The sequence below is a fragment of the Scophthalmus maximus genome, chromosome 7 (genome assembly GCF_022379125.1).
Source record: "Scophthalmus maximus strain ysfricsl-2021 chromosome 7, ASM2237912v1, whole genome shotgun sequence".
Lineage (NCBI taxonomy): Eukaryota > Metazoa > Chordata > Actinopteri > Pleuronectiformes > Scophthalmidae > Scophthalmus > Scophthalmus maximus.
In genome coordinates, this window is record NC_061521.1 from 1,582,953 (window position 1) to 1,596,800 (window position 13,848).

Genomic DNA, 13,848 nt, shown 5'->3' on the forward strand with positions numbered 1-13,848 from the left:
CTGTATTTGTAAAAATCCCACTCTTCACTCAGCTCAGCTGGTATTAATGCACTGTACAATGTACTGACACATTTCATGTATTTCATGATTTGTGGCTGTTGTTTTTTGTCTGTGGCAAACAGCTGAACTGGAAAAATCACCCTCTGATGAAAGGGGGGAAAAATGTAGATTAAAAGAAAACGCCTTTCTGTAAGATTCTCCATTGTGGCCTAGGTTTATGATTTTTACCTTTTTGTATATTGTTTCCATTGCAGTTGACCTGTACCTGGCCGGCTGGGAGTGACGTGTGACTTCCACTAGAGGGAGACAGAGTCATGCAGGACATGTCCCAGGTGGTTTTGACCAGTCTATTGCAATGGGTCATCCTGTATAGTGCACAAAATAATATTGGAATAATAATAAACATCAGATATTGCATCATGTTAGTTTTGTATTTGCTGGACGAAAGAAACTTAATGTTTATTCTTTTCCCAGCGATGTTTGTGACAGCATGTCGTCAACTCCGCCAGTACAATGGAACTTGCCTGGGACGTTCGTAGGACAACGTTGCACAGCTCTGGAAAGCTAATGAACCTCAGAAGATTCTATCACAGACGTGGTTCTGAACAGTAAGATTCAGCTTGATGTAAATGTACTTTGTACATGTTCATAATACAGTAACAAAAACAACCTGATTGTGATAGAAACTACTTCCCCCGTGTTTCAGCTGCTGAAGAGGGTTGGAGGCAGAAGTCTTTGCTGATGTAAGACCACGTCTGTTTCTCTTGAGTGTTGTCCGGAGTCTAAAGGTCAGGCTCCGCATCCACCAGTCCTCCCTCAGGTGAGAACTTGTGTTTCAATCTAGGGAAGCCTGAGCGGGAAGGGTGAGGCCCGCGGGCTCTTACACAGGTCACAAGCCCTCGTGTGGAGCCGCGCCGCGCACTATTCACCCCACATTTACACAATGGAGAGAACAGTGTGCGCGTGTGGTTTCTCTCTGAATTTCTTCGCCACCTGAGGTTTTTTTATCTCTTTGCCAACAAACGCTGACGCAATATGGACGAGGGCAGAGGTCCTCAAACTCATCCCTGAATCCCTGAAAGCCTTGGTTACCCATTACAATGAGAGAGAGAGGGGGAATGAGAGACTCTGGCTCTGTTTACCGAGGGCTTGTGCCAAACCACACTTTTTTTTGTATTGTTAAATAAACACAAATTTCTGCAGAATTCCTTCACTGTGATGTAATAGTTTCTTTGCGTAATACGGTGCTCCGGCAAATTACCATCACACGATGTGACTCATGGCTCCCCTTTGCGTCGCAAGACGGATGAGAGCGTTGACATGTGTTGTCTTGAGCAGATAAACTAATTTTAGTTTTAAACCGCTTTCATCAGTAACACTGCTCACAATACATTGTACAATGATTTGAAATAATCGTTGCTCTTTTCTGGTTGGTTTGACAGATGGCTGGATTTCGTGAGATACATTCTGGTGATGAATGATGGGACGAGATCAGAATCCGATCAAAGCGGTCTGCACATCCCGCCTCAATGTGCACACGCATCACATGTGGTTACCACACTGCTCAAGAGCTTCATCTCTTTTGAGACGTGAACTGGAGCGGCGAGGAGCTGAAGGTCAGAAACTCCTGGCACCACAACTATGCAAGTGAGTAACGTCGGGCAATTTTCAAACCTCATCTACATGCTTTATTCACCTTCATGGTTTCTAATTGCACCAGTCAAAACCAGCCCTATATATAGGTTAAAGCACAAAAACAGTTCAGTGAAATATAAGTATGTGAATGCTCAATGCAGTATCAATTGTCAGGGGATCTAGAGGTAAAGGGTTTTAAAGACCCCACGTATCTGTGAGATGTGAGCGGAGCTGATGAAAAAAGAGATCTTAATGGCGGGGGGTTTGTTCCTCGTCTGTTTTTGTGTTTGCTCTCATTGTTTTCTCTCGTGTGTTTCAGCAGCTTCACACACACACACACGACCGGAGATACCGGATGTCTTGGTTATTTGTTTGTTGTACAGGGAAGCAACAGGCATTAGACTGATAAACACATCAGCTGTCGACCGTCCGCTTCGTCAAACGCATTGTTTTTCGGTTAAGCGGTGTAAAATGAAACCATTGTGTTTTTTATCTTTAAAAACGTTATTCGTTTCCGTTGAAATGAGAGCACAATACTTGGCTCGGCCAGAACCCGTGGGAATCCGACTGCTGTTCCTGGCACTCACTGGAGCAAAGGAACCTGATAATACACTGACTGAACTGGAGAAGACGGACGAACGCAGCCCAAAATGTCTGCAGTGAAATATCAAATGTCAAAATGATGGGAAATGGTTCAGAAAGTGGTGGTGCAGAAGGAAACAAATAGAGAGAAGGCGGTTCATTAGACAAGACCTGATATACATTTATACTATACACTACAGTACTGTACAGTATGTGTGGCCACGTCCCTGCATAACCTGTACCCACATATCATTTACAGCTATGCTTAACAAAATGTTATACTCACGGTGGATCAAATGTGTAAAGTATTATGCATTTTGCAGTTTCGTCATTCCATACGTCGAAACAGTTGGACAATAAAAATACACAAGACATCGGCAGCAACCTGTATTCAATATATTTTGTTACTGTGTGGTATTAATCCACTTTTTTATTTTAGTCATAATACGTTTCTCTTTGGCATTTTTCAAATGTTGCTGGCGAGGTGAATGTGCTGTTAACACACAGAGCTGTGATTTTAAGCATGGAAATTATGAAAGTATGTATTATTTTTGAGTTTTGAGTTCAAATGGCTTGGTTTGCAAATTTGCAAAAGCGCAGCGGGCACCTGAACACACACACACACACACACAAACACACACACACACACACACACACACACACACACACACACACACACAGTATGTGGCACAAATTAAAGGTTTCGTTGAAAAAGACTATCAGAAACCAGAAATTCAAAAACATAGTAATTGCCAGTTTTATGCCACATCTAATTTTTCATTGAGTGACAGCAAAAGGACACACACACACACACACACACACACACACACTTTGCGGTCCTATTCACTTTGACATACTGACGTGTTGGCCAGGATATCATAACTTGACTGGATAAGTCTCTCATTGTTCTCTCTTCTATGCGAGTACTTTTTTATCTCTTCCCACACATATACACTGGTGTGGTAGAAAGAAAAATAGTCAGCAGGGCTTTCAGCGGCTGCGTGTGTGCTGACCTCTACCTGCCCTTCAGCTCTCTCTGCCTGGTCAGGAGATTCTTGTGTTGTTGTTGCGGTGCCTCCAAACTCCGAGCTGCCAACTGAAACCAGACAAGGGGGGGAATCAAACATCATAACTCCACAAAAAGTCACCAGATGGGAAGGATGTGTTCACTGCACGGTGAGTTCAGGGTGTTTCTGGGGAACAAATGTCAAATGGAGCCTGATGTTGGGTACAGCTGAAACACAAAAAGAATATAAGCCAGGTAGTTTCCAGCCAGTGTTTTCAACATACTGCAAGACATGCCACTTTGTGTCTCCATCAGAAAAGCTGCAGGGAGCTGTACTCGATGGACAAGTGATGAATGTCAACAGTCTCCCTGGTCCTCACACTGAGTTCCACCTTTCTTTTTGGAAAATGACTGTCTTTGGCGAAGACCTTCCCGCTGCCTGTGAACTTGACAGCTACTCTGGTGAGCTGTTTTTTTCTCTCCTTCCAAGCGTGGATTCCAAAATAACAGGGGCTGCACGGAAAAACAGCGTGGAGGGGGGTCGTTGGGGCGAGCACGCCGCCACACGTCTCCGGGGACGAGGAGTCACCCTGGAGAATGAAATTCCAGTGAGCTCAGAGTTCCCGATGAGTGACTCAGAACAAACTGTGTCTAACTGACAAAGGCCCTTATTTTCATTAATGAGCCACGGAGGAAAACCAACAGTAGCGTGTTTGCGGCATGTAAACATGAGCCTGACTGACATACCAGCAGACTGACGTTATTATACCGGCGGCCCCCCCGGACGTGTTTGTGTCGGCGCGTGGTATTCTGGAATGTTTCCTCGTAATTTTTCTATGATTTCCTGTTAAATTTGTTCAAATCAAAGGGAAAACACTGTGTTCAACTTGCACACTACCAATGACTTAATACCAATGAATTGCTTGTAACCCACGAGTCTTCCATTGTACACCGTTAATCATATAAACCAAGTTTTCTCTGTGAATGAATGATGGATAAGTGGAGTAGTTCTACCGAGGACATTCCTCTGGAAATCAATAACTACTCTTAAACTCCAGTATCAAAATCTAAAATCCAAAATCAAATGGCCTTTTGTGTCCATTTTTATACCTAGTCACGCAGCTCTGTCCAGATAACATCGCAGCCAATCTTGGGAAATGAATTTTTCATAAAGAGTCACCAGTGCTATATAATGTGCATTTTTATTTCCATCTTATTTTTTTACTAAATTAAAGTCAGATTTTGTTTTTCTTCGTAGTTTTTTGGAAAGCCCGGATTTCAAGTGAAGACTTTAGGATTATATGTATGTCCACCATCTCAATTATGTTTTTAAGTTTATTGTTGGAATGTTCAATATTCTCCCTTATTACTTATCTGCTGATAAATGAGTATCATGACAGAATGACAGCGACAACACGTGTTTACCTCACTGAGGAACACGTCATGGCTTTAACAGGCTACTTCTGTGCCATGTAGAGTGAGTTCAGTCATCACATAGATTTCCACACATACAATGTGCAGTGTAAAGGCAACAGCGGGCTCCATCGTTTTATTATTCTACGAATGGTTTGGTTGTAAAATCAGCTCCACCAACGCTGCCGCTACACATGAAGGGTCTGATGAATCTGCTGCCGGCCTGGCCCGGGAACCAGCTCGTGTGAGGACCACTTACAAATCAAAGCTCTTGTAAATGAGGTTTCTAACTGTTTTAGAGAAAGTGTTTAATCTCATAATCAGTCCCCTCCCCTCCCACTTAAATCGCCCCGAATGCTCAGGTGGCCCACGAGTCCACGTTCAGCACATTTTTCATTCAGTTTGCCTAAATACTGCCAGAAAAAAACAATTGGCACAGCATCTGCTCTCCTCCTCACTTATGGATGCACTGTTGTGGTGCCTTCATGTGCTGTGGAAAACGCTGTAATCCACAAAAATTCACAAAGTGACCCGTGTGACAGGCTGAGTTGCCAATTTGTCTCCTTTTATACACTAGAGCCAGTCCTGCCTATTTTAGATAAGCTGACAGGAAACAAGGGAGAGGGATTTGGAACATTTACCTGATTATGTTGACGTGTACAGTGACTTAAACCCACTAAGTTGCCAAATTTGATCGCCTCATGTTTGCTTGGCGTAACCAGGGCCGTGGACAGGATTTAAATAACATTAATTTGACATATTTATACTCCCTCCTTGGCAAAACATCACCCGTCACCTGCTTTGTAAACTTTGTAATCCCCCCCTAAATACAAGACATAAGACATAAGAGGCTTTATTGTCATTGTGAGTGAACAACGAAAAAAAGTTGAGTGGTGGCTCTGGGAGACACCAGCAGCAATATATAAAAACAACAAGGAAGAGAAAACAGAATAAATACAGTACTAAAAGAAAAATATATGCATAAAATAAGAATACGTCAATACTTTAAAATATATATACAAAATGTGCAACATGTAATGAGTAGAGGACAGAAATAAGAAGGTCTCCTTTCTGTGCACTGTCTGTTTTACTGTCATTGTTCAGATGTTGTTTGTTTGTTTGTTTGTTCGTGCTTGTTTAAAAACAGTCCCACAGTCGCGCCGCGAGTTTCAGACGTACGGGCTTCGCAGGAGTCCCTGAAGGCAGCGGCCGGCCCTCGCTCCCGGGAGACTCGCTCCGCGGACGGACGGACGGACGGGAGGGATGAGGTGAGGCGGGACTCCACCGGATCATGGCGGCGCCTGTCGGGCGCGACTCCTTACCTGAGCACTGGTCGTACGGCGTGTGCGCGGACGGCAGGGTCTTCTTCGTCGAGTGAGTGTCCCCCCCCCGCTTCTGACGGGAGTTGTTTCGCTTTCGCGGCGGTGTAACAGGTGTTTCTCTCTCTCTCTCCCCCCCCCCCTCTCTCTCCCCCCCCCCACCACCTCCACCTCCACCCCGCTCCCCCTGCGTGTGACCCCGCCGTGCGGCAGCGACGAGACGCGGACCACCACCTGGCTGCATCCGCGCTCCGGCGAACCGGTGAACTCCGGACACATGATCCGCTCAGGTAGCTAGCTCGGCGGGTCTGTCGGTCTGTGACCCGCGCTCCTCGCGGGGGGGGGACTTTGTTCAGGTGTCGAGTCACCGACCAGTGTCTGTCGCCCGGTGTCGTTTCAGATGTGCCCCGGGGATGGGAGGAGGGCTTCACGGACCAGGGCGCCAGCTACTTCATCAAGTAAGTGTCGTCGAGGGAGCTGCGGCTCAACGCGGCTCCTGCCTCTTGATTCCCCCGGGGGGTCAGAGGGGTGTGACCTCTGACCCCGTCACGACCCCTCTGCTTGTAGCTCCAGTGTTGTATCTCAGCAGTGACGTCAGTGACTTTATCGTGGAACCTTCTTTTGACCTCCTCTTATTTTGTCATATCCCGTATTGGGTGCTGCTCTTGTGATGGTTATTTATTATCTGATATATTTATAAATTCATTCATAGATCTTGGCTTTGACTACCGGTATTCAAATTCAAGGTCATTCATTCCTATTTCTTTTTTGGATGATAGAACTTTTTAAGGCACCGATGAGGCAGGTTCATGATCTCTGGTGGCCAAGGAAAGTCGCTCATTATTGTTGTATGATTGTTTTTCTATCTCATGTTGCTATACTGTCTTTGTATACCATACGTTTATGTATCTAAATGCCTCAACAGCATAGAGAGACGTGTTCAGAAGCGGATATTTTATCTAGAACAAATTTTGACTCAGCCATGCCTCCACATACCCAGTTTGCATTCATATATTTTTTTTTCTGAATGTGTGGGTTTGTTTCTAAGACTCTGTGGTGGAAAACTGCTTTCTCTGGTTGTTGAATATTCATGCATTTCTTCTAAACCCTCCGTCAGATGGAAATGAACACGTTGACTGTCAGATTCCGACGACTCTGGCCAGTAATCTGCTGTTTTGAGGTGCTGTAATACCTTTAAAACGCTCTCAGTTGGGATTTATTGTTTTATGGCTTGTCTATGCCAAGCTGAATTTTGCTGACAGAGATTTAAGTGGCATTGTAGATAAGAGAGGGCAAGGATCGGTTATGTTGCTGTCGATGGTAAATGCTTCATTACAGTTTTACATCACAGAGTAAATGCTGTCAAACTTCAGGCTCATTGTAAATATCTTGTTGTGTTAGATGTTGTTAATTAAAAATGTTCAGAATCACTCTTGATTTGTTTTGCAGTAACGTGGTTCGGTGTGTGTGTGTGTGTGTGTGTGTGTGTGTGTGTGTGTGTGTGTGTGTGTGTGTGTGTGTGTGTCCTTTTGCTGTCAATGAAAAATGAGAACTGGCATAAAACTGGCAATTACTATGTTTTTGAATTTCTGGTTTATGATAGTCTTTTTCAACGAAACCTTTAATTTGTGCCACATACTGGGGCGTGTGATGGGCCATCAGGCTTTCACCGGGCAGCTGTTGCTGCGTCAGGTGTAACGTTACGTTTGGCCTGGAAGCCTACAGACCGTTTCTGAATTTTCCAAACAATATAAAATCATTTTCAGCCTTGATGTTTTAGGTAAACAAAGTGTAGTGTTTTAGCCAGCACTACAGGACAAGTTACCTTTTACATATGATTTGCTCCAGTGGGTAAAGGTCAGCTTCACAAATGTGTGTAAATATAATATAGTGCTGTAGCTGTCATGAGTTCATTAAATCTAGTGTGTACTTTCTAAAGGTGTCCTTTTTAGAATAAAATTCCCCTTTTTTCTTACTTTCCCTTCACCAGGGAATTCTGTGGTAATTATTGGAATCAAATAAGTGGCAAAATATAAATAACTAGTTAAGTAGTGGTCCAAGAGAATATAATGGTCAACAATTTTGAAAACAGATTAATAATAATAACACATTTGTTTAGGGAACATGACAAACATTTGTTTGAGGTGAAGTTATGAAATGTGACAATTGCTTCCTTTTCTGAATGAGTATCTTTGAGTTTTGAATGAATAATAAACAGCAACAACAATTATAATTGAGCAAATCAACTTGAGCCCCTCAGTTTGGGTTCTGAGCACCTGTGCTGGGCATATATCACATTTTATCACATTACATAAATATGTAATATATAAATAAATATGATTTAAGATTAATCAGATTGAACTAATTAATCAATAATAGAACTATCATTTTTGCAGTCCTATAATGCTAATGGTAGCTACAGTCATATGCAGTGCATTCAGAAAAATATTAAGACCCCATTCTTCTTTTTAAATTTTGCATCCTTATGCTAAAATGAAAACCTACACTCTACAGTCTACACTCAGTATCCCGTGATGACGAACTGTAAACCGAATTTTAGAATCTCTGCACACTAACATTTGCAGATGGGGAACTTAACTGATGGAATAATTCTATTCAATGGGAACCCCGACTATGTAGGTTTATATTGCAATACATACGGGTCAAACCTGAGACTGAAGTGATGTTGAAGTTGGGATTGAAATGACGGGCTTGTGATGTAGCATATGTACTGTATATCTTTCATATCCAGCAACTTGAGGCGTGAGAGGAAAACTAGGGAGCAGGGACAGAACAGTCTTCTCCTTTGCCTTTGAGTGGGATGTGTTTGTTTCCCGCGTCCCTCTCCAAACTTTTGATCTGCTTATGAATGGTATTTCTTGACCAGAAATAACAACGCGAAGTAATAACATCCCTGAAATCCAATATCCTATTCACATCAAAGGGGGGAGGGACTATTTATCCAGAGGCCATGTTTATGTACCAGTCCCCCAGGGCTCCACCACTGTCTGCCCTGCTCTGGAGCCTCTTGCTTTTCATGCTTTCATTAATTGCAAGAACAGCACAGCTCCCTTTGTGTGTCTCTGTGTTTTTCTTGTCTTTTGCACACTTACAAGAGTTCTTGGAAACAACTCACTCTGAGAAAAGACGCCCAGTTTAATTCTTCTCTCACGACAGTAATCTCTGCGATTTACGAGTGGCGTTACTGACGGACGCAGACGAATCATGTGACGTCTGTTGAGCGAGGCGAACATGTCCACAGACTAGAGCAGTGGAGATGCCTGTGATGATGATTCTGTGAACGAGTGAAAAATATTGTGTACTTTAAGTCAAATGCTTGTTCATCAGCGGCAGCCATCTTGGTTGTTTACAAAAGTTCCGTCCACGTCGTGGTATAAACCCCGCCCATTATCAGATAATCAGTTGTGATTGGACCGGCAAGTTTTCTGCCGGTGGGAAATCACTTCCCAATGGAGGGGATCCAGACCGTATTCTGGCAGAGCAAAGTTAAAGGAGCTCCTAGAACTCGTCTGGGTCCCAGGCTAGGGTTGTGTATGGTCAATGTGCACCATTGAGGATGTAGATGTGTGGAACTGCTCATTCATGACATCATTTCATCGTATTTGCATTTTGCCTTGTGTCGGCTGGTTTCAGCCCTCTATCTGCTCTCTTCTGTCCGAGTCTCTCTGCTCACACGTGCTGTATTTTTTAAAATTGTATATGTGATAGAGCTGAAATCCCACTTAAGCTGCTTCTCATTGCCATGTTCTGCTGTTTCTGTCGTCAGACAGCAGAACCAAGTATGGAGCAGTGAATGACACGCGCCCCATGAAGACTGCACGTTAACCAGCAGTCACTTCAAAGCCTTTTCCCGAGCTGCTGCTCTGCACTGCTTCAGATCCGGATTTTATAATCGCAGCGTCGTCTGACTAAATCACCAGGCACATGAGTTAAAGACAACCGGTGTGGTGTCTCTTCAGCTAAATTATACTGTATGTGTGAAACGATCACACAGCGACAGGAAATCTTAACGAACTGATCTCCTGATCACAAGCAGCATAGAGCTGATAAAGTTCGGCATGAGGTCACCTATCATATAACATCATATGGGGTTAGTTGTCTGATCGATATAAGCTTTACATGATCTCTCTAGCCCAAGAGAGACAATCTTAGAAAAAATGGGTTTTTTACCAGACCATATTGTTTTGTTGACCTTGACCTTTGATCAACTAGCTCTGAAAGGTAATCAGGGTTTATTACCACCGCACCTACAACATTCTATTAAATTTCATGTAGTTGTAATCACTCGACTCTGCGAGGGCTTTTATTTTGACACGACAGGACACAGCGACGGAGCGCTGTAGGTGACACGCCCCCGAGGAGAGGGAGGCAGTGAGGAGAGTAAGGACAGAGTAGTGTTACCGGTTACCCGTGAGAAAAAGTAACACTTCCCCTGCTGCTGCAAAAAAATCCTAGAGCAAACACTGGTAATAATCTGTAATGATTTCCGCACAAAGTTTGATAGGAATATGATGAGGAGAAGGGTGAAACAATACCCTGCTTGAGCGGCTATGCTGGCTTGCAGGTGAATGACTGAATGAATAAATTAATTCCATGATTTATATGAATATATAATTTAAAAAAAATGATGGACAAGTCGCTTGTCAAGGCGGCTGTAAAAAAGGCCATGCCAGGATGTACTGTTCTGTTCTTTAGATGCGATGGTATTTCCGAGCTATGCATTTTACTTATCAGATTTAGGTGTTCATGAGCGTTCACTCCTGTTCTCTATAGTTGTTTAGTAGCAATTCCGTTGATGTAAGGATCAAAGGATCAAAGTCATGCACCCTCCTGTGATCTAGAACAGACCCACTCCTAAGATCGAAGGATCAAAGTCATGCACCCTCCTGTGATCTAGAACAAACCCACTCCTAAGATCGAAGGATCACAGACATTCACCCTCCTGTGATCTAGAACAAACCCACTCCTAAGATCGAAGGATCACAGACATTCACACTCCTGTGATCTAGAACAAACCCACTCCTAAGATCGAAGGATCAAAGTCATTCACCCTCCTGTGATCTAGAACAGACACACTCCTAAGATCGAAGGATCAAAGTCATGCACTCTCCTCTGATCTAGAACAAACCCACTCCTAAGATCGAAGGATCACAGACATTCACCCTCCTGTGATCTAGAACAGACACACTCCTAAGATCGAAGGATCAAAGTCATGCACCCTCCTCTGATCTAGAACAGACCCACTCCTAAGATCGAAGGATCAAAGTCATTCACCCTCCTGTGATCTAGAACAAACCCACTCCTAAGATCGAAGGATCACAGACATTCACCCTCCTGTGATCTAGAACAAACCCACTCCTAAGATCGAAGGATCACAGACATTCACCCTCCTGTGATCTAGAACAAACCCACTCCTAAGATCGAAGGATCACAGACATTCACACTCCTGTGATCTAGAACAAACCCACTCCTAAGATCGAAGGATCACAGACATTCACACTCCTGTGATCTAGAACAAACCCACTCCTAAGATCGAAGGATCACAGACATTCACCCTCCTGTGATCTAGAACAAACCCACTCCTAAGATCGAAGGATCACAGACATTCACACTCCTGTGATCTAGAACAAACCCACTCCTAAGATCGAAGGATCACAGACATTCACCCTCCTGTGATCTAGAACAAACCCACTTCTAAGATCGAAGGATCTCATCATGTTTAAAAAGGCGGTGAATCCTCTTCAGACTCAGTTAGAACATCAAGACTCCCTTCCTTCTGATTACACCTGGACTTTGAGCCCCCCTTCCTTTGGATTGTACCTGAAAATGTGTTGACTTTGTTGCCACACCTTAGGATCCACAACACATACTTTCACACACCTACAATGCTTACAGTGGTGGAGTAGCTTGGCCTTCGTGATTTGAGCTCAGTCCATCGTGAGAATCCGTTACAGAATTACAGACAACCATCTTTTCAAGGCCAGTTGGGGATGTGACGTGTTCAAGGTGTAGCTGCAGAGTTCCAGTAATTTGACTGCTTTTGCTACATAGCCTTTGCATTTAATCGATGGAAAGTAATAACTGTAATACAAACATACCCGATCGATCAGACAGTCCCCGGAACGAAACACGTCCTTTGCTGTGTGCGTTGGCTCCTCGTTTTCACTGAAGTTTAGTTTGTATCAAAAGGCATGTTTTTATTTCAAGGGAGGTGAGGTGACTCCAGTGTGATGTGCTACACAAAAACATCTCTACTCCCGTTCTTTGCCCGGGCTTGTTTTAATAAACCCCCCCATGTACCCCTTAGGACAAGTGTGACATATTTGTTTAGTTTGTTTGACAACTTCCACCTGCGCCGGGCTAAACCCACTCTCGCATACCTTCCCTCAGGAGGTGTGGGACGCGTTTGTCCACGAACCTTCCACCTCTCTCGCTCGTTGTGCCTCTGTCCGTGTGTTTGCTCATTCTCATACTTACATGGATGCAAACACACATTGGTGTATGTGTGTGTGTGATTCTGTCTTTCCTCCAAGGGGCCTCCAGATGGGTCTTCCTCCTCCCCAGTTCCTTTCGGCCACTCCCAGCAGTGGGCTGGTACAGGGAGATGGGGAGCAGAGCCGATCACATCCGAGGAGGGATAAACCTCCCGCAGCAACATCTGCATGACTGGAGAATGGAAGGGAGGCAGGAGGGAGAGGAAGAGAGGAGCGCACGCACGCACGCACGCACACACACAAAAACACACACACACTTACACAGAAGCACACACACGCACAGAGCTAACTAGAGAGAGGTGTCAGAGATGCCTGTTGGTTGTAGGAGACAGCTGGTTCTGTCCTACAGGCATCAGCCGTGTCCTCAGTCATTATCCTGCAGTAGGTGTCAGACACATGGTCACTGTACTTTTATTACTCATGTCTGTAGCTATCTCAGATATCCATTTGTTAAATAGATGAAGAATAATAGATGGGGAGAGAAAAATCAACAGTATAATGAATAATTGAGAAAGTCATGAGTGGCGGCATTACGTTATTTCCAAATTCCTCTGAAGTACTGTATGCCTCAATCTAAACATTTAGCATCATATACAGCTGCCATGCAATGTGTTTTTAATATTTTTTAAAATATTTTTTAAAACCTTTTTCAACATTTTAAAGCCCTACATCTCATCAACATCTTCTGATTTAAGGGTTAGCTGGTTTGGGGCTCGCTACGTCTTTAAACCTGCAGCACTTTGAATCCTCTGCTAAATGGCAAAAGCCGATATTCCCCCAAAAAAACACGAGGACAGTCTAATGGAATGCTGCCAGCTAGAGACAACGTCTAAAGTTCAAGTTCCAGCCACAGTATTTGATCATATTCATCGGCCACCAACAGTCTCGGTGATCTGCTGTAGCTTTGAGATGAACAGAAAAAAGGTCAAGAGATACTTTACTCAAAGAAGCTTATTCCTGCAGCTTTCAGCCATGTCCCATGGTCTTCATTGGATTGAGGGGTCCATTCTCGTAAGATGTCAAAGAGGTTATGTCTCCGCCTAATATATGACCACTGGTAATCACATGACCAAACTTCTTCACTTACTGTAGCAGTGTTTCCTTCAGGATTTCATCTATGGCGGTCGCTGCAGTTTTTTTTTGTTTTTGTCAAACTAAGGTTAAGAATTGACCTTCAGCCTCAGGAATGAAGTGATTGGATATTGCATAAAATATCCATAACAGAACTTTATTAGCCAAGACAGAAGCACCACATGCAGCATAAAACGTATAGAACAATACAAAGCATAAAACAGACCTATAAAGAATTATATCAAACCCCAAACAGATAATGTGATATGATTAAAAATAATAACACATGAAGGAATAAAAAGCTATT

General features: G+C 43.6%; 1 protein-coding gene across 7 annotated transcripts in view; it reads left to right on the plus strand.

Moving 5' to 3' along the window:
• Positions 1 to 254: 254 nt before the first annotated feature.
• LOC118315966 (pleckstrin homology domain-containing family A member 7) overlaps positions 255 to 13,848 on the plus strand; it is a 119,418-nt gene continuing 105,824 nt past the window's right edge. For 6 of the 7 annotated variants that reach the window (XM_047333034.1, XM_047333036.1, XM_047333035.1 and 3 more), the window contains exons 1-8: positions 255 to 332; positions 475 to 608; positions 707 to 820; positions 1,443 to 1,647; positions 3,539 to 3,685; positions 5,784 to 6,010; positions 6,169 to 6,245; positions 6,356 to 6,413. In XM_047333034.1, coding sequence (XP_047188990.1) covers positions 5,928 to 6,010; positions 6,169 to 6,245; positions 6,356 to 6,413 — 218 coding nt within the window. In that variant the 5' untranslated portion in view covers positions 255 to 332; positions 475 to 608; positions 707 to 820; ... (1 more) ...; positions 3,539 to 3,685; positions 5,784 to 5,927. Of the gene's footprint in view, positions 333 to 474; positions 609 to 706; positions 821 to 1,442; positions 1,648 to 3,264; positions 3,394 to 3,538; positions 3,686 to 5,783; positions 6,011 to 6,168; positions 6,246 to 6,355; positions 6,414 to 13,848 lie in introns of those variants that run through there. The other variant, XM_035643676.2, reaches the window with a different exon arrangement.